The 27033-nt window shown below is 43.7% G+C and overlaps 1 protein-coding gene across 6 annotated transcripts in view; it reads right to left on the reverse strand.

Moving 5' to 3' along the window:
- Positions 1-373: 373 nt before the first annotated feature.
- The window catches only part of RSF1 (remodeling and spacing factor 1), a 115709-nt gene continuing 89049 nt past the window's right edge, over positions 374-27033 (reverse strand). For 3 of the 6 annotated variants that reach the window (XM_077807146.1, XM_077807134.1, XM_077807153.1), the window contains exon 16: positions 5841-14235. In XM_077807146.1, coding sequence (XP_077663272.1) covers positions 13658-14235 — 578 coding nt within the window. In that variant the 3' untranslated portion in view covers positions 5841-13657. Of the gene's footprint in view, positions 1578-5840; positions 14236-27033 lie in introns of those variants that run through there. The other 3 variants (XR_013344815.1, XM_077807160.1, XM_077807168.1) reach the window with 3 other exon arrangements.

Raw genomic sequence — 27033 nt, forward strand, 5'->3', positions numbered from 1 at the left:
GGGCAGGAGCGTGAAGACACATAAACCCTGCAGTGGGGAGACCAGATCTACACACAAAAATAAGTTGGCTTTACTACATTGCTCAGGGATGTGAAAAATCCACACGAGTGGTATAGTTAAGACGACCTCAAACCCTCCCTCCCCCTGTGGACAGGGTTAAGTCAAGAGAAGAATTTGTGTTGATTTAACTATCAGCTCCTGGGACTGTGGATTACGTATACCCAACAGGAGACAGGCCCTGCGGCAATAGCACATTCAGGGACCTTCTACCAACCCCTCTAGGAAACCACCCGCTGTGACACGTGCAAGAGAAATGCATGTTATAGACTCCTGTGAAACACAACAATGAAGGAATGAGAAAGCTGAGCCCCTGGAGCCTGATTTTATTTCTACAGAATACAAATAATTGCTATTGTCTTACATAGGAATTACTCTTATTCTATGGCAGGAAAATAGGATCCCAAAACATGACAGTTAACACTCTTAGCTCTGAACATAAAATAGCACAGGACCTTTAACAATCTGTTCGACCCAAAGACACCCAGTCCTTCCGAACAGAGGTGGAAAAAATCATTGCGGAAATTTATTCATTCAGGTGCAAAGAGCCATTGTGGTGGTGACGACGGAACTTACGAGATTTCATGCACACACCACAAAAAGATAGTGACAAGCAAAGTTTTACAATGCAGCTTTGGAGTTGCCTCTGTTTAGGGAGAGGGCCCAGTGCTGCTCCCAGGTTAGCCGCTAGTTTCAGGTACACTAGATACAGCAGCGGCTGGCACGCTTTTCTATTTGAGCCTTCCACACTCTGCAGTTGATTGGGAAAGGAGTACCTACAACCCATCCACCAGCACAACTGCTCTCTCCTGTGTTCTTCTGTCCCTTTTAACCCTCTCTCCTTTCCTATCTGCAAGATCTTTGTTTTGTCCCTATTTCCATCCTGCTGGCTGATGCCTTCCACTGTCTGTGCCCACACCCACTGGAAGCATACATGATGATCTTGCTGCTTCCAGGGCAGGCAGTGGGTAGAAGACTCTAGTGGCAACTTTTTACGTATAGACCTATAAAGTGAACGCTAGCGGCTGAGACTGCATTGTGCACCAGGACACTTGCTACAGGAACAGAGAGAGGGAGAAGATGAACATTTCCAAGGAGGTACTTGCCCCACATACCCCTACCTTTCTACAGGGACAGAGGGGTTGTCCTAGGCATACAGCAATTTCTGAAGCATCTGGCTCCTTTACCCTCCATGAAACAGGATGGAGGTGGGGGAAGAGAGAGAGGGAGATGGGGAAGAGAGCAATCCATCATGTTCCATATTTGATTCAAGAGGTTCTTTGCACTACTCATTGACCACTGAGCCAGGTTATTTTCCAATGCACAGTCACTGATCTTCCATCAAGTATATACAACTCTTTAATAAATAAAATGAGGGGGGATTTCACCCAGAAAAATCTGTTTTCTTGCTTTTGGGTTTAGGGTCCTGACCAATTGGTGACCTGACTTCAAAACACACCTCCAGTCTGGGTTTCAGAAAGCATGTGTCTTTCGCCGTTTCTTTTTTAAAACATTATCATCTAGAAAACAAAAAGCAAACAGAAGTGTTACAGTCTGCACCAGTTCAGATACAAGAGATGAACCTACTCAGTACACCTTAGTGACAATGCAGAGAAACTAATGGAGGACACTAGTTAAGGCATGGAGGCCTCAGCATGAAAGGTGGCAAATTTAAGAGGGAAAAAAAAGAACAAAGTAGCTCTTCTGTGATCTTCATCGCAGCATGTAAACTGAGTTATTAGTTAGATAGGCAGAGGCCCAGGCCGCATCCCACCTTGAAAGCTAAAGGTAGGAAAGTCATATATACACCTTACTATTTAACTTACCCTTTGATGACTGTGTGGGTACTTCTTGAGATATGAGTTTGGAGGCCTGGAATCAGATTCTGCTGGGAAGCTAACTAATCACAAGCCTCTACTACTTAGCCCACTTGTTGGCAGTCTCAGGACTGAGGTTAGTGACTTTGTGGCTCGGAAGACTGGACTACCCTCTCAGATCTAGGCCCTGTCTATACTGGGTTTGTTTGGACCCTTTTAACTATACCACGGCAAGTCCCTAGTGTAGACATGCTGTACTGGTCTAAAGTGGGGGCTTGCACCAGTACAGGTAACTTACTAAATCAAGTTTCACCAGGAAAATGTGTCTGCATTAGGGGTTTGCACCAGCATAATGACATCAGTGGGGCTACACCAGCGCAAATTTCTTGTCTTCTTGAGGTGACCCCTCCACCTTGCACAAGCCACGTCCACTACAGATCATGAACTAGAGGTTATGAAGCCACCATTTCAATTTGACCCACTGCCCGGCTTCTTAATATGCAGCCCATCCTTAGGCATTTTCCACTGCTTCTGGGGCAAAATGGAAATCCTGCATCAGATTCAGAAGAATTTTTTAAATGGAGGGTTTTTATGGAGTACAAAATTTAAACCAAACAACAGTACAGTGACTTGGGTTAAATTGAAGTTTACACTCCTTCCGTACACACACTTATTTTCGTTGTGCCACAGATTTCTGTGCTGACCATGAATAACTACCTTGCAGAAGACGGTATGGGGGCGGAGGGTGGGGAGGGTTAGAGTTTGGATAGGAACTGAAGGGTAGATGGTTTGGATACGGCAGCTATTAAGGGCTTTTAGCACTTGGGAGGGGAAAAATCTATAGTATCTTTCCCTGTAACAGCCAGCTGACCCATATGCCAGCATTTGCCGCTGGATCTAACAATAAGCTCATTAATTGGTTCCTGCTAAAATAATCAGTGAAAGCCAACACTGACATTTCCATTCACCATTATTAATCTTCAGTGTTACAACACTGAGATACTGAGATAAATGGGAAGTTCATACCCTTCAAAGAAGTCATCTTAGGTTGTCTACAGATTCAGTAAGGAAAACACATTGCAGCCATTTTACACAGTTCATAGTCGAAAGCTTTTCTTCCCAGCCGCAAGGGCTAGAAACAAAGTTTGTTTTAAATGCTCTTGACTTATATTTAGATTTTAAGATCTGGGGACAGGGGCCATCATTTTGTTCTGTTTGTACAGCACCTAGCACACTAGGGTCCTGGTCCATGACTGAAGCGCCTAGATGCTAACACAATACCAATACATAATAAACAACAATAAATCCAAGCCTGGCACAATCCTGCAGCAAGTAAATTTTACTGTATCCCAAGAAAAATAAGGGCCTAGATTTAAAGTATACTGAGAGTAGAAGGAAATAGGTTAAGAGAGACTTCACAGAGGCTAAATTCAAATTGATCTCCAATTCAGCTCCTGCTTTCTTCCGTACTTTCTGGGGCTGTTTCCTGGTTGGCCACTAAAAACTCCTTTCCTTAATGTTATGATTGCCCATTGCCATAAGCACCTATCAGACCGGCTATCACAAGCTGTAAATACATTTCTCTATAGATTTGTCGCAGTTAGTGGTTCTAATATTCTCTGCAGGACTTGGCTCAGCTCAGATGCACCTCTTGTCATGCATGAATAAGTGAACAAAGAAGCAGAGCTCTTGCAGTCCCATCTGAAAGCTTCAGAGCCTTATGCCTGGAATTGTCTGGCTTGGATATCATATTGCTGGTTGTAAGTTATAGCTAAAAAGCTGTGATCCATGTCAGGAGATGCTGACGACACCTGGAAAACCTTGTCTATACAAACAAAGTTCATGGCTGTAATTCATCACTGGTACAGCTCCACCGGTAACAGAAATGGTAGGAGCTGTAGCATAGACATGGCTTAGGTGTTTTAACCACACTAATGCTGTGGAAAGAGAGACACTGAACCAAACCACTTTCACCACTAGGTGAGCTGCACCATTAAGTGGATTATGGCAGACAAAGCTGAAGCGGTTAAGGAAAATGAATATGTAGAGTGATCAGAGCCTATTTACAGCATCACATAAATGGCATGCTGTCTCCAGCTCAGAACTGCATAGACAAAGCTTACTCTGCCTACCTTGAGAATCTACCATTTATCTGTATCCTCTACATTTTCTTCTCAGATGCATGAGTTTGGTTCTTTCGTGTCCATACAAAATGATGTTTCCACTTTCAAATTCAAGATGACCCCCTTCCTGTATTAAACTCTTATTAATATTAGGGTCGCTATAGCCACACTGTACTGCAGAAAAAGAAGAACTATTGTAGATTTAGGCGTTTCTTCCACTTGTGTCAGCGCTTGGCAAAATCCAGTTGGTTTGGAACTCTGTGTAGGGTCATTGAACATCATTTTTGTGTACCACTTACACAGTCCATTCCTCCTTTGCCTCCTAATACTCCAACAAAGCAACAGGTTCCAGCCAGGATCTCCCCTTTCCAAAAGTCTCCATAAACCACATCAGGAAAAAAACATTACAAGCGATAAAGGTTCCCAATCAATTTACTTGCCATCAACATGATTTTAAAGAATCATCAAATGTGTTTCCTTTCCTAAACTGGACCTTTAACTGCAGCTGTTTCTTTAAGGAGGCCTCTTGCCAAGCACCAACATTCCATTCCCCAGGTCTCAGCAAAGTTGATCCTTTTTCAGGTTATGTTTAACCTGCCTCTACAATCCAATTACTGAACTCTGATCTAGGAGATTGTGAACCTCTGACCAAGGCACCCATAAATGTCTGACAGGCTCTGTTGACAGACTGGCTTCAGATGTCTCACTTTGAGGAACTTATTTAAGCCTTACAATGACAAAGATTTTGTACAAACATGGGTCTAGTTAGTCAAAGAGAGCAGGTGGCAGCAGAGCTAAAGCAATAAGGGCCAGATTTTTAAAGATATTTAGGCACCTAGTGGGATTTTCAGCACTTAGATGCCTAAAACTCACTGCTTTCCATGGGTGGTAAGTGCCCCAGATGCTTTTGAAAAATCACACCAGGCACTTAAATTAGGATTACCATACGTCTGTATTTTCCTGGACATGTCTGGCTTTTTGGTTCTTAAATTGCCGTCTGGGAGGAATTTTTAAATATCTAAAAATGTCCGGGATTTTGCCATTATTATTTTTCCCACAAAAAACAGTTGATCATTCAAGAAAGAGAGTGAACGTTGATCATTCAAGAAAGAGAGTGAATGTTGATCACTTGAAAATGCCCGCTTCCCCCCCTAGCTCCCAGCGCTTGCGCCATGAAACAGCTGTTTCGCACGGCTGGGAGGGAGGGAGAACGTGGTACGCTCAAGGGAGGAGGCGTGGTCAGGACGGGGATTTGGGGAAGGGGTCTAATGGGGCAGGAAGGGGGCGGAGACTTTGGGGAAGGGTTTGGAATGGGGGCAGGGAAGGGGAGGAGTTGGGGCGGGGGCCGGGAGCGGGGGGGCACAGCAAATACACCCCTGCACCCCTCATTGGAGTGTCCTTTTTTTTGAATATTCAAATATGGTAACCCTACTTAAATTCCTTTAAAAATCTGGCTCTAAGCAGCTAGTCTCTCAATTTGCCACTCTGGATCAACTAATAGAACAGCCCTATATTTATTTTTAAAAATAGTATATTTAGAAGATACAGAATACAAAGAAAACTGATAGCAAAGACCAGTCAAGCGCAGCTATATAAAAGATAGGAATTTAAAATTTCTTCACTGTCATCAACTGCTGGTCAAAGAGAAACCCCCCCAGGCTAAACTGCCATAAGCAAAACAGCACAATTTGCTACTTGTAGCCAAACAAATGTCACTTTCAAAGGCTGGACCGATTTGCACAACCATTTTCTACTATCTACCTTAAAGTGAGACAAAAAGAAGCCCCTCCTTGCTATTTAGGTGCCAGGATAATTAAAAGCAAACATGCTTCTCCCAAACACATTATACTTTGTACATCAAGTTATTTAATTTTTTTATTATGACAATTTACATGTCATATTTATAGGAAAGAAATGACAGTAGATATTATAACAAAAACATTATGAAAGAAAAAGTTACACAATTAGGCCTACAAGCTATAAAATGGCTTCAGGCCCAGCTTATACACAAAGAGTTCTGACCAGACTGTAGTGACAGACAACAATGAACATTTCATTAACAAAAATATTGGCACCAGCCTTAACATTTTTTTTTTTACTTCATTTACAAGGAATACAGTATTTAAACAGTTGTGTACTGCAAATCTAAAAACATTAGCTGTTATTAAACTGCAGTTAACCCCTTTGAGCACTGAGACCACCATGACTTTTGTTTTAAAGTTTTTAACGTATCATGTTTTACATGCAGATGAAATTACTGGTGGGAAACAAAACAGTGAAAGCACCACCCAAGTTATGTGCAACAAGAATTACACTTCCAGTTTTTTCAACATATTTCCCCCCCTCCACACACACAACACATGCAGTGTGTGCACCTCAGTCCTTTCCCTTCAAAATATAGCAAGCCATGATTTCAGAGAAAGATTTAAAAATCAAGGTTTAGGACTCAAGCAAAGCAAGGGTTAAACTCTACAAAGAACGGCTAAGCGTTTGGAAATTTACCATGTTACCTCTTAAGAGTAAGATAAAACAAAAATGAGGCCATCAGTGAATTTGAGATAAACTTTAAGGAACTGTAGGTTTCTCTGCAACATTTAAACAGCACACAGAAGTAAGACAAAAACTGTATTTCATGTAAGCATATCTTAAAATTTAAGAGACCATATTTGGGAGTTTTGACCTAATTATCACAGAGTATTGGAACAACCATTCTGCTAGCAAGCAATCTGTACTAAATTTACTGGGACAGTGAATAGAGACATGAACATCAGGTATAAACACATAGAACGTGCCCATTTGACAGCTATTATACACCAAAGCATATGATAGCTGCTATGTATTATAAAGGAGAGCTGCAAAACAAGAAAGAAATTAGCAACCATTGGCATTTAAAAGAATTTAATGTCAGTTAGGGGGAAGTACCATTTTAATGAATGTACTTGTAAGAATAAGACAAGATTTCAGAGTCAATATGAATATGAAATTAAAAGCAAAAGATTTATGATTTGATTTCCTTTTCTACCACATTAACTTTAGTAGCAGATTAATATCTATTAAGGACCTTATAGTCATCTAGCTAATAAATGGTGTGCCAGTACTAGGCCTATTACGGCTTTCAGTAGAACAGCTTTTTTCCTGTAGAATCATTTGTTAAGTCCTGAGAGAGTCAAGGTGGGGTAATCTATTTTATTGGACCAACTTCTGTTGGTGGAAAGTACACGCTTTCTGTTCTACGCGGAGCTCTTCTTCAGGTCTGGGGAAGGAAGCAGAGCGCCTGAGCTAAAAAGTTGGGACTAACTACAAACAAAAATCCCGACTTGTATTTAGCTCAGACACCCGACGAAGAGCTCTGTGTAGTTTGAAAGCTTGTACCTTCCACCAATAGAAGTTGGTCCAATAAAAGATATTACCTCACCCACCATTTCTCTCTCATGTCCTGGGACCAACATGGCTACAACAATTCGTTACGACGTCCTAACAGGCTAAGCTAAATATTACAAATCAACATAGCTGTTTGGGTCATAAGAGGAGGGATAAGCATACAGAGTGGCCTCCATCAGATTGTGCCAAAGCCAAACAGTGTTAAAATATCTAATGTATTGCTCCAAAACCCCCCACATCCACACCTACCCTATAGCACTCATTCATCTGTTGTAGGAAACCACCTTTTCTAGCATACACAGATTTTTATGCAGCTGTGGGGACAGGAATGAGGTCAAGAGGGTGTCAGCCTCAGTGTCTTAAAGGGGCACAGTCCATTTGAAATAGTCAGTTTTTAAGAGTGAATTACAAGTTGTTTCAACACTATGCCTTTCTGAATCCCCTTCTGCAAATGGTCGTGAGTTTGCAATCCCATTTTGCTATTTTTTTCTTCCTGTCCCGTACTGCCATTTGAAAGATCCATTCAAAACGACAGGGGGGGAAACAATTTCTGACTAGCCCTGGGAACCAGTGAGGCTCACTATACACAAAGTGCTATCCGGTGCACAAAGTAAACAAACTGGGAAAAACAGAGCAACGTTTTCCTCCTCTAATCTCGCAGCTCTAGTTAGTAACTTTCGGGGTTATTTGTAGCAATCTCAGATATATTTACAGCCACAAGTACCATTATTAAGCAATGTGTCCCCTCTGCCTGCATTTCCCTTGTCTCTACTGCTCATGAGAACAGGTACTGGGTGCAAGCAGTTACAGAGTGATAGCTCAAAACCCAGGTTGTCAGACTTTTTACAGTTGTAATTGTGTCTGGAGCCTTTACACTATATGCTCAATTGTAAAAATCTATTACCTACTTTAGAGTGTTCTACTCTTTCCTTCAGAAACTGTACATAATTTAAGTATTGTTATAAGCAATATAAATTTTTTGGAATGTACAAATAAGTTAAATTACTCTGAAGCTTTGGGCAATTATTTCAATTCCCATGCAACCTTGTTTTTTGCTGTTTGGAATTCTGTCATTCAAACAAGGAGTTATACTGATGCTATAAAAAGAGCTTAGTAAGTGACTTAATTTTCAAATAGGGACTAATGATTTTCAGTGTCTCAATTTTTGGTTGTCCAACGGGAGACACCTCAAAGGGGCCTTATTTTCAGTGAGTGAGTATTCTGCTGTTTCTGAAAAGTCAGGCGTCTTTAACATGTCTCTGACTGGACACCCAAAAATGGAGGCATCCAAAATCATTCGTAATTTTTGAAAATTTAGGTCAATACATATTGCAAACATTAGTTCAATTAAAATTAAGGCCTCTCTCTGCTCACTTCATATTTCCTGCCTTCCAAAACAGTTAAAAGCAACATTTCACCCCAGGTGAGGGGTGAAACACAAAAGCTAAGATTGGCAGCCAGGATTTCCTAGATTGCGTCAAGAATTCTAGTCCTAATCCTGCAAACCTTTATTGGTAAAAGCAGTCTTAATGACTTCCATTGACAAACCTGTGCGTAAGGACTTGCAGACCAGGACTACTTAACATGAACTGCTTTCTTTCTTCCCTCTCCATTCAGTATAGTTTTTTTTCCAGTAAAGATTTGTTTCTGTTTGAAGGATTTAATATTTATTTATATACAATTTTTTAAAGGTTTTATTTACCCAATGGACTGGAAGTGTTCTTACATAAATACGCACATAGGATGCATCCTGTATATTAAAATCTATAATACAAACCTGTGAACAGTAGTCACTGCACATGTTCCACAATCACTTTTTCAAGGCTTAAAGAGTGCCATTTTGAGCCAGTTGACACATATCTTGATTAGACCATTTTTGGACTAGCATGACTGCAAAATATTATTTAATTAATGTATACAAAGGGGATTTTAAAAACCCAGGTGCCTTTATCTTGTTTACTTTTAAGAAAGCTAGTTTGTGAAACTGTGTGATTGGAAGCAAGTTTTAAAAAGTGACTGTTGGGCCAAGTCTTCATGCTGAAGAGCTTTCAATGCAAAATTAGAAATGCATGAAAACAGAGGTTTGTAATGGACACCCTGACAGTGTACTATTAGAATTATTGAACTACTACAGCATTTGGATAGTCACATAGTTCAAATGATAAAGATATTAAGATAAATTAGAACAAATGGACTGCCATGCAAAGGTTTTTTCTTTTATGAACATATATGCTGCCTGAGGTTCTCTGAATAAGTCAGTCTCTAATGAGGTGTTCAGACACAGTGAAGACAAAACAGAAGCAAATGGAATACAAGCCAACTTCCATTAGCAGAAGAGCAACTGAGGCACCTTAATCCAAAAGGATAGTCTTAAAGACAGTGACATACCTTATAAACATAAAATATAGAAAAAAGCATCACTGTTCTTCTCAAGTGCAGTTACAATGCAAAAGCCATTAGATAAAGAAAACGTGTCAATGTGTTCACGTAATTTAATGTGCACAGCTCTGAATCAACTATCAAATGCTCAAAGAGTTCATTGTTTAGTATTGATCTTCCTGTACTCATAATTAAACAAAGAGACATAAACTGTGTCTACATTTGTTTTTTAAAACCAGGAATACACTCATTTAGAAGAATCAAAGACGACAAAAACAGCCATGGTGAAGTTCTTACTAGATTACGGGCTTTGTTAATGTAATCCATCACATCGATTTAGAGTGAAGTGAATTTACTGTACACTTTTGACACCAATGCTCATACAAGTGGTTTGCAAGCCAGCAAATGTTACTCTTCTCTTTGTGAAATGGATTAGAAATTTCCATCCCTCATTTCATTCCCTCAACTTGTACCTTCCTCCACTCTACAATGCTGCTTAAAACCTAAACTGCACTTAATTAACTTTCTTCCCAGTCAGTTCTGCACTAAACAATGTTCAACTTAAAAATCTGCAATACCCGTATAGCAACTTTTAGTCACAACCTGATGGGTAGCTGTTTGTGTAATCAAATCCTTACATATAGGATTGATATCTGCTTATTCTTTTCCAATTGGAACTATTCTGTTAAATAACCCAAGGCAAGTCTCCATTGTGTTTCTAAAATTATTTGATCCTTTTGCTTATTAACTTAAGCCACAGCTGAAGATTAGTATTCACTGTGGATATTAACATAATCCAAAAACATTGCACTTCATTCCTTACCAAGATTACAGTAGAACACAATCTGCAAATGACACTAAATCAACTGGAAGACATTTCCATAGTGTGGACTAATGAAAATATTCTTAACATCTGACTAGGGGTCACTTGTGCTCTTATCAAGAAGTGCCATTTCCCAAAGAAGATACTATACATTTCCCATCAAGCAGAAAATCTTCAAAACTGGGGATTGGGAGCGTGTTGAAAATGTAGCCCTCTCTTTGAGCCAAATGTTGCAGTCTTTACTCAGATATGATTCCCATTGATATAAAAGGGAGCTTTGCCTATGTAAGAGAGTTTCAGGCTTGGACTCTTTGGGATGACATTAACACCAGAGATGACTTTTTCTTAATCAAATAGAAGGTCAGTCTACAAAACTGACATACAGGAAGTAAAGCTCCGAGCAGTGTCAAAGTCATGTACATATTTTCAGAACTGACAGTACCTGAAAAATAACTGGATCATCTGTTCCAGTGTTCTGACTGGACTTTATGATATTATCTGCTTTTACATCATTCCCACAATTAAGCCACAATATTTGATTTTTTTCCTCTGGTTGCATATCCAATACTTCCAACTCTTTTGTATTTTTCTTACATTGAAATTAGTTGCCCGCTACGTGTCTATAATTTAGAGTTAATGCAATAGCAAGAATGTTTGCTACAGCACTGATCAGATACTAAAAGGCTAAGTCAGAGAGCAAAAGGGTTATGGCACTGCCTAAACAAAACAGAAGTCTTGGCTGCAGAGTATTGCATATGTGAATCAGACAATTTGCATTGCAAATATTAAAAATGCACAGTTACTAACATTGAAAAATGGGAGCCACATGTCACTGATCATTTGAAACACAAGTATATTAGAAATGTAGCAGCACTACATTGTTGCATCACCTAAGGGGGAAAAAAAAAGCATATACTATGTAGTAGCTTAAAATGCTACATAGGCTTTTAAGAACACTTTCTAAACTTCTGTGGCTTTTCGCACTACCCTGTTTAAACATCTGTTAATGAAACCTGTTAACTATCAATTGACATGGTGGAAATAATTCGTTGTTTAAAAATTCAAATGGAATAAACTCATTGGGAAAGAAAGAGTGAATTCTCATTTTCTTAAGTTACAAACCTTGCTTACCATAGCAAACGATGAGTGGGTCCTAACCTTTTGCAGCTTTGATGGTTCTAGTTTTATACGTGAGGATATATGAACTGCTAGAATTCCAATGAAATAACATTAATGCAGTCGGTTCTACAGAACTAACATGGACAGAGGGGAAAAACAAAAACAAGGACTTTCAAGGCTAGAAGGTAGGTATTTTTGGATCTAGGTTTTCTAGAGAGGTATTTAGTAAAGGCCTAATGCCAGCTTTATTACAATGAAATAGAAGTGCTTAACTACTGACTGACTCGTCAATACGACATTGAGGAGGTGGGGATGGGGATAGGAAGGAGAATTCTCTCCTTGGTGCCAGCAGCAAATTTGGTGTATCCATTGCCGGCAATGGACATAACACCGGGGGGGGGGAAATCCAAATCTCAGCGCAAAAGGTTTAATAGATGTGACCTTATTCGATTTCAACATTTGGCAGCTATGTTTTAGCTGTGGGCTACAACATGTATAAACTTTACAGCCTGCATCTTAATTAAGAGCGAAGAGAAAACTGAGTGCTATCCAAAACAAACTTCAGCTTCACTGTCTATTATGTGCCAAATAAACTGTTAAAAAAAATCTATATACTTGAGCTAAAGTATATGCCACTCAAAGTGATGAGATATTGTCTTGGAGTCAAGCATTTTCTCCCAGAAATACTGCCTTCTTGAAATCAGTTGGTCACATGACAACTATTAAAATGTATTTTAAGAAAATTCTAATGGCCAAAGGCCAACACTACATTCAAAACCTGCTAGTACATCCAGGCAGATAAGTAAATCAAAACAGAAACACGCAAATCCAAAACAGAAAACCTCCAAAAGGAAAACTGCTCCATTTGTTTACTTCAATTTGAAGTAGATATTAGGGGCATGAATGGACCAGTCAAGGTTTATTTGAAAATCCCTCCATCATCAGATGTGCTGTAATCCTGTGGTCAATGCAGTATGTACAAACATATTCCTTTCAAAATACCCTGATATATGGTTTAAAACTCAAATGGCCAGGCAGTTACTTTATACAGTGGTTCTGGCATCTGTAAAAGTTTACAGCACTCACATGGTATCATCCCACTTACAAACTAACTTCACACCGAGATTCCCTCCCACCAGATACTGTACATTAAAGGCCATCTGATGAAATATGCACGGAAAACCTGTTTTATAAATTCATTGCTGGCACGTTTCAACCGTCAAAACTTCATTACAGTACACTTTACTGTACAAACACTTAAAGGATGTTTATCAGGAAACTCTGCAAGTCAAAATGGATACTAGAGTTCTTGTTTATTGTACTTTCTCGGCCTCTTTATTTACCGTGGTTATCTCCAGTCTTAAATCAAGCTGCTTTCATGAAGGTGGTTACTAAAATGAGCTATGTATGTTAACCTACAACTCACAAAATGCAACAGTAGAGACATTAATTTTTAAACTTGTCTGTTAAATTGTAATCTAAGTTGTGAACATTTAAATATAATATATATCTCATATGAAAAAGCTAGAGCACAAGTGTTTCTGCACACACACCCCCATTCCCGCCTCCCACTGCCCCCTGCCCCAGTTACGTTTTGGGCCCAGACCGATTTGGAATGCTTTCATAGGCCACACATTTCAACAAATTTGTATGCTTTCAGGAAATATAAAGTCAAAAATATACAAATCTCTTGTTGTTATAAGGTTTTTGTGAATGAAATTACCCAGGACCATGGACTTGGAAGGAGAGAAAAAAATTAAGAGGGACTTTACAGCAATTTATCTTCAAAGTTCAAAACTGGTCACTTCACAGAAAGACTGCAGAACTGGTGAAATTCTTGCTTCTAAAAAGTGATACTGTAGTGGAGAGTCTTTTAGGAAAAATAAAACAGCTTTTAATAACTGGCCCGCTGGTATGAGCTACCGTGGAATAAATTAGCACAAAAATGGAAGAAAGTCTTATAACTGTTCACTGTTACAGACGTAATCAACAAGGTCAGTCACTCTCAAAAGTTCATCCTCCTCTTCCTCTGGCCCTACTACCTCCTGCCCACCCCCTGTCCCATTGGGTGCCAGGGTGGCATTGGCTGTGCTGTCTTTGGGGGCTTGAGTCTTCTCACTTGGTTTGCCAATCAAGGTCTCAATAGTTTTACCTGGGCTCTGTCCATTGGTGGAAGGCAAGTCCACTAGGCTGTAGTCCAACGGACTTTCTACTTTCCCTACATTATCAAAGTCATCTTCATCATCACTTTCTATCCGGTAGCAGGGCTTCTTGGTGCTGTCATGAGGAGCATGAGGTGCTGATGGCTTATTTGCAGGTGCAGGCTTTTCTGCATCTTTGTTCGCATTGTCGCAGTTATCTTCATCATCTGTTTCAATTCGATTCAGCCGTTTGCGGACAGGTCTCCCCTCCTCTGGTTCATCCCCATCCTCTTCTCCTTCTGAGTATTCATCTGTGCTTCGGCTACGTTTTCGAATAGACTGCTTTGATTCCTTTGCTGGTTCATCATCTTCAGAGTTCTTGGACATGTAGCTCTCTGGAATGAGGAACAGACTTAAAGCCGTTAGCAAAATCTGACGGCAGGCAAAACATTTACAATTGCTCTTTATATTGTCCCTTTTATCCCTCTCTTCTGAAATGTCAATCCTTTCGGTCTTGCACCCTGCCGCCCCTCCCCTCTCACACCAATTCTGAAACTTTGTTAGCGTACTCACACATAAAATAAAAGAAATAGAAACTGCCATATTAGATCAGGCTAGTGGCCCATCTTGCTTGGTATCTTGTTTCTGACACTGACAGCTTGAGGGGATGGTGTAATCCCACATAATGGATAATTATGTAACAATATGCATTCAGGGGAGTTGTGGAGAAAGTTTATTCCTAATCCCTTAACACCCACTTTACACTCTTCCAGACACTGAGAGCCCAAATTATGGCCATAAGCCTTCCCAAAGAGAATTGTAGAACTCCTTTCAAAGCTCATCAACACTGCCTTAAATTTCAGCTGGAGGGTTTGCTACTATATAATGTAATGTCTTTTCCCTGTATAGGGAGAGTATGCTATAGCCCCTCAGCACTTGTAGCTTCTGCTAGTCTGGGGAAGAAGAGGCTGGGACAGAAAATCAAACACCAAGCAGTTTGACTCATTGGGCCATCTTGAACTACCCAGAATGCGTGTACACGGCCATCTGAAAGTACGTTTGTTGCACAGGAAGTTAACAACAGGCAAGTCTTTCACACAGCTAAGCAGTCTCTCACACAGTTCCACAATAAATCTTCCAGGTAATTATATATCCAGTGACACTGTTACACACTGTACTTTGATATGCCTGGGGAGAATACCAATGGTATCGCTGTGCTGTTTTTACTGCACAAAAAGCCTGTAACAAATTTAATACTATGCAAATTATTTCACAGAACAAATACTATTATTTAACCATTGGCAAGCCAAAAGTCTAGGAGTCAAAGGACTGAAGTTCCCAGTGAGGCTATTGTATTATATAGCAGATTCTTGGCAGAGATGTTCTCTCTACAACCAATTTACGGGAAGAGAATGCAAATTACATTTTAAGGCTCAGTTTGTAAAAGACAATAAGCTTGTATAATACAGTCAAGCTCCTTTGATCCTGAAGGATCCTACAGCACTTTATAAATTTAGGCCAACACTTGCCAAAATATCTTCTAATTATGGATGCCCAACTTGACACACAGTGCCTGCGCTTTGAAACATAAGAACAGCCATAGTGGGTCAGACCAAAGGTCCATCTAGCCCAGAATCATGTCTTCCGACAGTGGCCAATGCCAAGTGCCCCAGAAGAAATGAGCAGAACAGGTAATCATCAAGTAATCCATTTCCCTGTCGCCCATTCCCAGCTTCCCATTCACACCATTCCCGCCCATCCTGGCTAATAGTCACTGATGTACCTATCCTCCATGAATTTATCTAGTTCTTTTTTGAATCCTGTTATAGTCTTGGCTTTCACAAAATCCTCTGGCAAGGAGTTCCACAAGTTGACTGTGCATTGTGTGAAAAAATACTTCCTTCTGTTTTAAACCTACTGCCTACTAATTTCATTTAGTGATCCCTAGTTCTAGTGTTATGAGAAGGCGTAAACAGCACTTCCATTTTACTTACTCTACACCAGTCATGATTTTATAGACGTCTATCATATCTCCTCTTAGTTGTCTCTTTTCTAAGCTCAAAAGTCCAAGTCTTAATCTCTCCTCATACGGAAGCCGTTCCATACCCCTAACCATTTTTATTGCCCTTTTCTGAACCTTTTCCAATTCCAATATATCTTTTTTGAGATGGGGAGACCATATCTGCACACAGTATTCAAGATGTGGGTGTACCATGGATTTATATAGAGGCAATATAATATTTTCTGTCTTATTGTCTATCCCTTTCTTAATGATTCCCAACATTCGGTTCGCTTTTTTGACTGCCACTGCCATTGAGCGGATGTTTTCAGAGAACTATCAATAATTAGTCCAAGATCTCTTTCTTGGGTGGTAACAGCTAATTTAGACCCCATCATTTTATATGTATAGTTAGGATTATGTTTTTCCATGTGCACTACTTTGCATTTATCAACATTGAATTTCATCTGCCATTTTGTAGCCCAGTCACCCAGTTTTGTGAGATCCTTTTGTAGCTCTTCACGGTCTGCTTTGGACTTAACTATCTTGAGTAGTTTTGTATCTTATGCAGATTTTGCCACCTCACTGTTTACCCCTCATGGAGTGCACTGTCAACGTGGGGGCAGGTATTTTCTCCAGACATGGAGATGTAATCCGTGACAAAATTCTTTCAGAAGAGACTGGGAGCGCCTTCATTCTGTCTGCTACTGTAATGAATAGTTGGGTAGATTTCCAAAATGGCTTTGTTCGATATAGAAGGCTAACACCTGGCGAACATCCAAAGAGCGAAGTTTCTGTTCCTGGCTGTTTGCGTGTGGCTTAGGGTAAAAGACTGGAAGAAAAATATTCTGATTAACATGAAACTGGGAGATGACCTTCGGGAGGAAGGCAGGGTGCAGCCGAAGCTGAACCTTGTCCTTATAGAAGACGGTGTAAGGAGGCTCAGATGTTAGGGCCTTAAGCTAGGATACCCTCCTGGTAGATGTTATTGCCAACAGAAACACTACCTTTGATGATACATAAGAGCAAGGAGCATGTCGCGAGTGGTTCAAAGGGGGGCCTCATTAGTTTGGAAAGAACCAGGTTAAGGTCCCAGGGTGGGATCGGTTGTCGTACTTAAGTGTTTAAGAAAGCATCCAAATATTGGGTTGGCAAAGACCGACTAGCCCGCCATGCCTGGGTGAAACGCGGCAATGGCAGGCAAGTGGACTTTTATTGATGAAATAGAAAGCCCTTGTTGCTTCAGGTGCAGAAGGCAGTCCAAGATAAGAGGTATTGTTGAGTGTGTAGGAGACATGTGTTTCTGCGCTGACCAAATTGTGAATCTCTTCCATTTGGCTAGGTAGGTGGCCCTAGTGGATGGTTTCTTACTGCCAAGAAGGACTTCCCTAACTGGAACACGGCAAGCAAACTCCATTGGGTTTAGCCATAGAGCTTCCAAGCCATGAGATGGAGAGATTCGAGGTTGGGGTGCTGAAGACGGCCATGGTCCTGAGTTATCAGGTCCAGGAGCAGCGGTACAGTGATCGGAGTTTCCACTGACAGCTCTAGAAGAGACACATACCAGTGCTGATGGGGCCAGGCTGGAGCTATCAATATTACCGAGGCTTCTTCCCTCCGTATCTTGATTAGCACCTTGTGAACGAGTGGAATGGGTGGAAATGTATAAAGGAAGTGATCCTTCCAAGGAAGAAGGAATGTGACCGTGATCGAGCCCAGGGTGTGACTCAGGAAGAAGCAGACACTTCGTAGTGTGTCCTGTCACGAACAGGTCTATCTAGGGAAATTCCCCACTGTTGGAAGATGGTGTTCATGACACTGGGTGGATGGACGACTCGTGGTTGTGAAAGGACCTGCTGATGTAGTCTGCCAACTCGTTTTGAACTCCGGGAAGATAAGGTGCCTCCAAGTGTATTGAGTGGGCTATGCAGAAGTCCCACAGTTTGAGGGACTGTTCCTGGCACAAGGGAGATGAGCATGCTCCCTCCTGTCTGTTAATATAAAATACTGCTGTCTGTCTGTCATGATTGATACACATCTCCCCTCCAAGTGAGCTTGGAAGGTCTGGCATGCCAGACGGACTGCCCTCAGCTCCCTGACGTTGATGTGAAGTAAGAGCTCCGCGTGGGATCAGAGGCTTGAAGTCCTGAGCTCCCCCAGATGCGCTCCACACCCCATCGCTGACATGTCTGTGACCAGGGAAAGAGATGGTTGAGGTCTGCAGAAGGGAATGCCCGCACACACAGCTTGCGGGTTGAACCACCACAGAAGAGACTCAAGAACTGGTTGGGAAGGAGTGACTACCTTGTCTAGACTGTCCCCGTTTGGTCAATAAACCTAGGCTAGCCACGCCTGAAGGGGTTGGAGCCTCAGTCTGGCATGCTGCACTACATAAGTACGGGTGGCCACGTGGCTGAGGAGCTTCAGGCAATTCCTTGCCGTAGTGGTAGGGAATTGTCTGAGACCTTGTATGATGTCACAAAGGGTCTGAAACCGTGACTCTGGTAGAGATGCTCTGGCCTGTCTTGAGTCCAACACTGCCCCTATGAATTCTATCCTCTGAACAGGGGACAGGGTTGACTTCTGCATGTTCAGTAGAAGGCCAAGGTCATCGAATGTTGCTCTTATCAGGCTTACATGTGCCTCCACTTGTATTTTGGAGCGGTCCTGGATCAGCCGGTTGTCGAGGTATGGAAACGCCTGCACCTGGCACTTCCGCAAAAAAAGTGGCCATAACTGCCAAGCACTTGGTGAACACCCAAGGTGCTGCTGACAAGCCAAAGGCAAGGACCGGGAGCTGAACAGGAGAGAAAATCCCAGTTCTACCATGCTACTCCTGGGGGAATTCTGCACCAAAAAAATCCAAAATTCTGCAAATTTTATTTGTCAAAATAATGCCATATAATCACACCAGTTTCACTTATTTTGGTAATTTATTTAAACTACCGTACAGAGAAAAAAAAATCATACTAACCGTTCAGCATTTCCTAAACACATGAAAATTAAGTTACAAATACTTGGTAACCAAGACCCTGCATTCCAGTTATAATCCTGGATTTTCATTTAGATTACATGACTTTTATTTTGTTGTTTGGTGTTCTATAAAGTAAAATGACGCTTTAAATTGCTCAGACTTTCACACAAGAAAGTCACACAGTTTTGCTAATCACGGTCCCGCATTTTTAAAAATGGGTAAGTAAAATAGATCCTGAGCTGTAATCTGACCCCCCTGTGCCTCTCTGGCAGAGGGAAAAAAAAGCAAGAAAGCCCACACAGCCCTTCCTAGCTGAGGATTCCCTTACTGTCATTTACAACAAGGCTCCTTTACCCCACCTGGCAAAGTAAAGGAGCCTTAATTGACTACAATTAACTAACAATGGGAACATTAGCAGCCTGCCAGTTTAGTTGTTACATTTCTGCTCTGCCTTAGGGACAGAGCCTGCTTCACACAGCCCTATCCCTCCAAGCCCAGGGTGCAGCAACAGCAACCAGAGGGACAGAGAGCGTCTGGTTGCTCACTCATTCCACATGCAGGCAGGCACCAACCCCACCTCCTTGACCAGCCTCCCTCCTCCCCTCCAGGGTGATCTGCGCTCTGCTGCTGGCTGCTCCCAGCAAACGTGCCCGGGCATTAAAATGAGGGGAGCAAAGAAATCTGCGCACGGTATGCATTCTGTGCCCCCCGCAGGGCGCAGAATTCCCCTGGGAGTACCGTGCGGAGCACCCAGCTATCTGACGTGATCCAGGCCCACACATGGTAGAAGTGAGACAGCTGACACGAAAAGGATGGGAAGTTGGATCCGGTGTCTGAACTGGTACATCGCCCTTGGGCGCACCTTCAAAAGGCTTATTTTAAACCAGAGGACTTGCGGCTTCATAGCCTTAAGGACTCAAGAGCCACTCTCAAGTCCCTGGGCCACCATATTCCATCTGTGCAGTGGAGGCATTTTAAGCCCCAGCCCCTGCCTTGATTCTACCAAAGTCTGTTAGTAGAATCAAGGCAGGGGCTGGGGCTTAATATGCCTCCGCTGCACAGATGGAATATGGAGGCCCAGGGACTTGAGTGGCTCGAGTCCTTAAGGCTATGAAGCCGCAAGTCTCTCAGAGAAGAGGGTCGAGCCCTCAAATGGGAGGTTCTGGATGTCTGTTGGACCTCATACGGGAGCCCTGATGCCTGCAGCCAGGAGCTCCTCCAGATGGCCACCACTGAAGACATGGTCCAAGCAGCTGAATGGGCAACATCTAGGGCTGCCTGTAGCGGAGCCCGTGCCACAAGTTTGCCCTCCTCCACCAAGGTGGAAAACTCTGCCTCTGATTCTTCTGGCAGAAGCTCAGTGAATTCTGACGCAGCCCCGCAGGAACTGAAGCTATATCTGCTAAGGATCACCTGGTGGTTTGAAATCCAAAGCTGGGGCCCCCTGGTAGAATAGACTTTCCTCCCGAAGTGGTCCAGATTCTTTGCATCTCAGGCTTTAGGTAATGGACCTTGGTGCCCTTGCCGTTCTCATTCGTTTGCCACGAGTCTGGTGGTGGGTGTGAATAAAAGTGTTCAAACCCTTAAGAGGGAACAAAATATTTCCTCTCTGTCCTTTTCACCACCAGGGGCAGGGAGACGGGGGTTTGCAGCAGCATTCTTGTGGTATCTTGTATGGTTTTAATGAGCGGCAGGGTAACTTGGGAGGGTCCTCAGGGGTCCAGGATGTCCACCATGGGGTCTGATGACTCAGAGACCTCCTCGACCTGGAGCCCCAGGTTCTGGGTCACTCTCTTTAGGAGCTGCTGGTGGACCCTACTGTCCTCGAGTCCAGGAGCTGTGGAGGTACCAGCCACTGTCTCATCTGATGATGAAGATGACGAGGTTCTACCTGGAACCAGCTCTTGCTCCTGGCCTGTGTGGTGACCAGTAGCGTGTGGGATGGCTGGTCCTGCACCAAGGGAGATGGGGGAGGTGCATGGTTTTCTGAAGCTACCAACACTGACCTCCTGGAATAGGATCCCTGGCTTTGATGAAACGCTGAGGGGGTCCAAAACAGCCATTGGGCTGGAGCTCACCATTGCACGGGCCATGGCATCGGGCGAAATTGCTGTCTCTCCCTGTCCAACCTTGAGTGTCTGCGCTCCGATCTGTGCTGGGTCCACCTGGACACAAAGGATTCCACCTCTGAATCCAATTGGGAGGTCTCACTCTGGGAGGACCATGGGAGAGCAGTGCCCACCGGTGCTGTGGAGCCGTGCTGGAAGATTGGTGACCATTGTGGCTTCCCTGCTGGTCTGTTGCCAGAAGGTACCTGGGACTGGTGGACCAGATGATGGTGATGGATGTGGTACCATCACTGGCTTGCCTCGGGACGACACCAAGAGTCTTGGGGGTGCCATTGCCCTTGAGCCTGGTGCCCTGTCTCGCCTGGGCGGGGAAGGCAGTGCTGTGAAGGCGATGAGCTCTCTCGCTGCCTTAAAGATCTCTGGTGTGGTGGGCAGCTGCAAGGCCTCTCCGTGACTCTCCCGGGGAGGGGAGTCCTGAGGAGTTGGACTCCACTGACCCCTTGTTGGGGCAGGAGTCAACGGCGCCGGGCTAGGTGGTGCTGCACTTACGTGGCCCAATGCGGGTCTCGCTGTGCCAGAGTCCTCCTGTCCCGGCCTCAGCGTAGGTGAGCACCCCCGATACAGCTTCTTTTTCTTGAGGGGCACCGGGGATTGGGAACGGTGCTGCACTCTGCCATGCATGGAGCCCCTGTGCAGCGAGCTCTGTTGGTCCTGAGCGTCTCTATCCCAGTCCTTTCTCCGTATCAAAGTTTTCTGTGTCGACGTCGGAGCACTGCGCACCAATGCTGAGGTGCTAGGCATCAGTTCGACCGAAGTCGGTTCCAAGTAGGGATGGAGGACGGCCTCCATCAGAAGGATCTTCAACCGTTGGTGGCTTTCTTTTTGAGTCCTGGGGCAAAATCCCCTAGAGATCTTGCAATGGTCCTTCTGATGCGATTCCCCCAGGTACTTCAAGCAGGAAGCGTGGGGGCCGCTCCTAGGCATAGGCTTGTTGTAAGCTCTGCAGCGTTTAAACCAAGGGGACCGGGGCATGCCCCAGTACCGGGGGGTGGGGTAGGGAAGTGGGGGGGAGGTCCCCCAGAATAATTCCCCACTGGAATCTAGCTATATAATGACTAACTACAGCTACTAGCTAACTGGTTTAACTATTTACAGAAAAAGAAAAGGAGGACTTGTGGCACCTTAGAGACTAACCAATTTATTTGAGCATGAGCTTTCGTGAGCTACAGCTCACTTCATCAGATGCATACCGTGGAAACTGCAGCAGACTTTATATATGCACAGAGAATATGAAACAATACCTCCTCCCACCCCACTGTCCTGCTGGTAATAGCTTATCTAAAGTAATCATCAGGTTAGGCCATTTCCAGCACAAATCCAGGTTTTCTCACCCTCCACCCCCCCACACAAATTCACTCTCCTGCTGGTGATAGCCCATCCAAAGTGACAACTCTTTACACAATGTGCATGATAATCAAGTTAGGCCATTTCCTGCACAAATCCAGGTTCTCTCACTCCCTCACCCCCCTCCAAAAACCCACCCCCATACACACACAAACTCATTCTCCTGCTGGTAATAGCTCATCCAAACTGACTACTCTCCAAGTTTAAATCCAAGTTAAACCAGAACATCTGGGTGGGGGTGGGGTAGGAAAAAACAAGAGGAAATAGGCTACCTTGCATAATGACTTAGCCACTCCCAGTCTCTATTTAAGCCTAAATTAATAGTATCCAATTTGCAAATGAATTCCAATTCAGCAGTTTCTCGCTGGAGTCTGGATTTGAAGTTTTTTTGTTTTAAGATAGCGACCTTCATGTCTGTGATTGCGTGACCAGAGAGATTGAAGTGTTCTCCGACTGGTTTATGAATGTTATAATTCTTGACATCTGATTTGTGTCCATTTATTCTTTTACGTAGAGACTGTCCAGTTTGACCAATGTACATGGCAGAGGGGCATTGCTGGCACATGATGGCATAAATCACATTGGTGGATGTGCAGGTGAACGAGCCTCTGATAGTGTGGCTGATGTTATTAGGCCCTGTGATGGTGTCCCCTGAATAGATATGTGGGCACAATTGGCAACGGGCTTTGTTGCAAGGATAAGTTCCTGGGTTAGTGGTTCTGTTGTGTGGTATGTGGTTGTTGGTGAGTATTTGCTTCAGGTTGCGGGGCTGTCTGTAGGCAAGGACTGGCCTGTCTCCCAAGATTTGTGAGAGTGTTGGGTCATCCCTCAGGATAGGCTGTAGATCCTTAATAATGCGTTGGAGGGGTTTTAGTTGGGGGCTGAAGGTGACGGCTAGTGGCGTTCTGTTATTTTCTTTGTTAGGCCTGTCCTGTAGTAGGTAACTTCTGGGAACTCTTCTGGCTCTATCAATCTGTTTCTTTACTTCCGCATGTGGGTACTGTAGTTGTAAGAAAGCTTGACAGAGATCTTGTAGGTGTTTGTCTCTGTCTGAGGGGTTGGAGCAAATGCGGTTGTATCGCAGAGCTTGGCTGTAGACGATGGATCGTGTGGTGTGGTCAGGGTGAAAGCTGGAGGCATGCAGGTAGGAATAGCGGTCAGTAGGTTTCCGGTATAGGGTGGTGTTTATGTGACCATTGTTTATTAGCACTGTAGTGTCCAGGAAGTGGATCTCTTGTGTGGACTGGACCAGGCTGAGGTTGGTGGTGGGATGGAAATTGTTGAAATCATGGTGGAATTCTTCAAGGGCTTCTTTTCCATGGGTCCAGATGATGAAGATGTCATCAATATAGCGCAAGTAGAGTAGGGGCTTTAGGGGACGAGAGCTGAGGAAGCGTTGTTCTAAATCAGCCATAAAAATGTTGGCATATTGTGGGGCCATGCGGGTACCCATAGCAGTGCCGCTGATCTGAAGGTATACATTGTCCCCAAATGTGAAATAGTTATGGGTAAGGACAAAGTCACAAAGTTCAGCCACCAGGTTAGCCGTGACATTATCGGGGATAGTGTTCCTGACGGCTTGTAGTCCATCTTTGTGTGGAATGTTGGTGTAGAGGGCTTCTACATCCATAGTGGCCAGGATGGTGTTATCAGGAAGATCACCGATGGATTGAAGTTTCCTCAGGAAGTCAGTGGTGTCTCGAAGGTAGCTGGGAGTGCTGGTAGCGTAGGGCCTGAGGAGGGAGTCTACATAGCCAGACAATCCTGCTGTCAGGGTGCCAATGCCTGAAATGATGGGGCGCCCAGGAGTTCCAGGTTTATGGATCTTGGGTAGTAGATAGAATATCCCAGGTCGGGGTTCCAGGGGTGTGTCTGTGCGGATTTGATCTTGTGCTTTTTCAGGAAGTTTCTTGAGCAAATGCTGTAGTTGCTTTTGGTAACTCTCAGTGGGATCATAGGGTAATGGCTTGTAGAAACTCGTGTTGGAGAGCTGCCGAGCAGCCTCTTGTTCATATTCCGACCTATTCATGATGACAACAGCACCTCCTTTGTCAGCCTTTTTGATTATGATGTCAGAGTTGTTTCTGAGGCTGTGGATGGCATTGCGTTCCGCATGGCTGAGGTTATGGGGCAAGTGATGCTGCTTTTCCACAATTTCAGCCCGTGCACTTGCCCCATAACCTCAGCCATGCGGAACGCAATGCCATCCACAGCCTCAGAAACAACTCTGACATCATAATCAAAAAGGCTGACAAAGGAGGTGCTGTTGTCATCATGAATAGGTCGGAATATGAACAAGAGGCTGCTCGGCAGCTCTCCAACACGAGTTTCTACAAGCCATTACCCTATGATCCCACTGAGAGTTACCAAAAGCAACTACAGCATTTGCCAAGAAACTTCCTGAAAAAGCACAAGATCAAATCCGCACAGACACACCCCTGGAACCCCGACCTGGGATATTCTATCTACTACCCAAGATCCATAAACCTGGAACTCCTGGGCGCCCCATCATTTCAGGCATTGGCACCCTGACAGCAGGATTGTCTGGCTATGTAGACTCCCTCCTCAGGCCCTACGCTACCAGCACTCCCAGCTACCTTCGAGACACCACTGACTTCCTGAGGAAACTTCAATCCATCGGTGATCTTCCTGATAACACCATCCTGGCCACTATGGATGTAGAAGCCCTCTACACCAACATTCCACACAAAGATGGACTACAAGCCGTCAGGAACACTATCCCCGATAATGTCACGGCTAACCTGGTGGCTGAACTTTGTGACTTTGTCCTTACCCATAACTATTTCACATTTGGGGACAATGTATACCTTCAGATCAGCGGCACTGCTATGGGTACCCGCATGGCCCCACAATATGCCAACATTTTTATGGCTGATTTAGAACAACGCTTCCTCAGCTCTCGTCCCCTAAAGCCCCTACTCTACTTGCGCTATATTGATGACATCTTCATCATCTGGACCCATGGAAAAGAAGCCCTTGAGGAATTCCACCATGATTTCAACAATTTCCATCCCACCACCAACCTCAGCCTGGTCCAGTCCACACAAGAGATCCACTTCCTGGACACTACAGTGCTAATAAACAATGGTCACATAAACACCACCCTATACCGGAAACCTACTGACCGCTATTCCTACCTGCATGCCTCCAGCTTTCACCCTGACCACACCACACGATCCATCGTCTACAGCCAAGCTCTGCGATACAACCGCATTTGCTCCAACCCCTCAGACAGAGACAAACACCTACAAGATCTCTGTCAAGCTTTCTTACAACTACAATACCCACCTGCGGAAGTAAAGAAACAGATTGATAGAGCCAGAAGAGTTCCCAGAAGTTACCTACTACAGGACAGGCCTAACAAAGAAAATAACAGAACGTCACTAGCCGTCACCTTCAGCCCCCAACTAAAACCCCTCCAACGCATTATTAAGGATCTACAACCTATCCTGAGGGATGACCCAACACTCTCAAATCTTGGGAGACAGGCCAGTCCTTGCCTACAGACAGCCCCGCAACCTGAAGCAAATACTCACCAACAACCACATACCACACAACAGAACCACTAACCCAGGAACTTATCCTTGCAACAAAGCCCGTTGCCAATTGTGCCCACATATCTATTCAGGGGACACCATCACAGGGCCTAACAACATCAGCCACACTATCAGAGGCTCGTTCACATGCACATCCACCAATGTGATTTATGCCATCATGTGCCAGCAATGCCCCTCTGCCATGTACATTGGTCAAACTGGACAGTCTCTACGTAAAAGAATAAATGGACACAAATCAGATGTCAAGAATTATAACATTCATAAACCAGTCGGAGAACACTTCAATCTCTCTGGTCACGCAATCACAGACATGAAGGTCGCTATCTTAAAACAAAAAAACTTCAAATCCAGACTCCAGCGAGAAACTGCTGAATTGGAATTCATTTGCAAATTGGATACTATTAATTTAGGCTTAAATAGAGACTGGGAGTGGCTAAGTCATTATGCAAGGTAGCCTATTTCCTCTTGTTTTTTCCTACCCCACCCCCACCCAGATGTTCTGGTTTAACTTGGATTTAAACTTGGAGAGTAGTCAGTTTGGATGAGCTATTACCAGCAGGAGAGTGAGTTTGTGTGTGTATGGGGGTGGGTTTTTGGAGGGGGGTGAGGGACTGAGAAAACCTGGATTTGTGCAGGAAATGGCCTAACTTGATTATCATGCACATTGTGTAAAGAGTTGTCACTTTGGATGGGCTATCACCAGCAGGAGAGTGAATCTGTGTGGGGGGGTGGAGGGTGAGAAAACCTGGATTTGTGCTGGAAATGGCCTAACCTGATGATTACTTTAGATAAGCTATTACCAGCAGGACAGTGGGGTGGGAGGAGGTATTGTTTCATATTCTCTGTGCATATATAAAGTCTGCTGCAGTTTCCACGGTATGCATCTGATGAAGTGAGCTGTAGCTCACGAAAGCTCATGCTCAAATAAATTGGTTAGTCTCTAAGGTGCCACAAGTCCTCCTTTTCTTTTTGCGAATACAGACTAACACGGCTGTTACTCTGAAACCTGTCATTATTTACAGAAAGACATTCTGAGGACTACTCGGGAGAAGGCTTGCCGAAGCAAGAGCAAATGAGCTTTCCGGCTAACCGTCGCAGGCAGTAAGAAGGAACTGAAATGGCGGCGGGTCGGCGGGGCCCAAAGTACGGCACCATGGAGGCGCAACTCC

The sequence above is a fragment of the Eretmochelys imbricata genome, chromosome 1 (genome assembly GCF_965152235.1).
Source record: "Eretmochelys imbricata isolate rEreImb1 chromosome 1, rEreImb1.hap1, whole genome shotgun sequence".
Lineage (NCBI taxonomy): Eukaryota > Metazoa > Chordata > Testudines > Cheloniidae > Eretmochelys > Eretmochelys imbricata.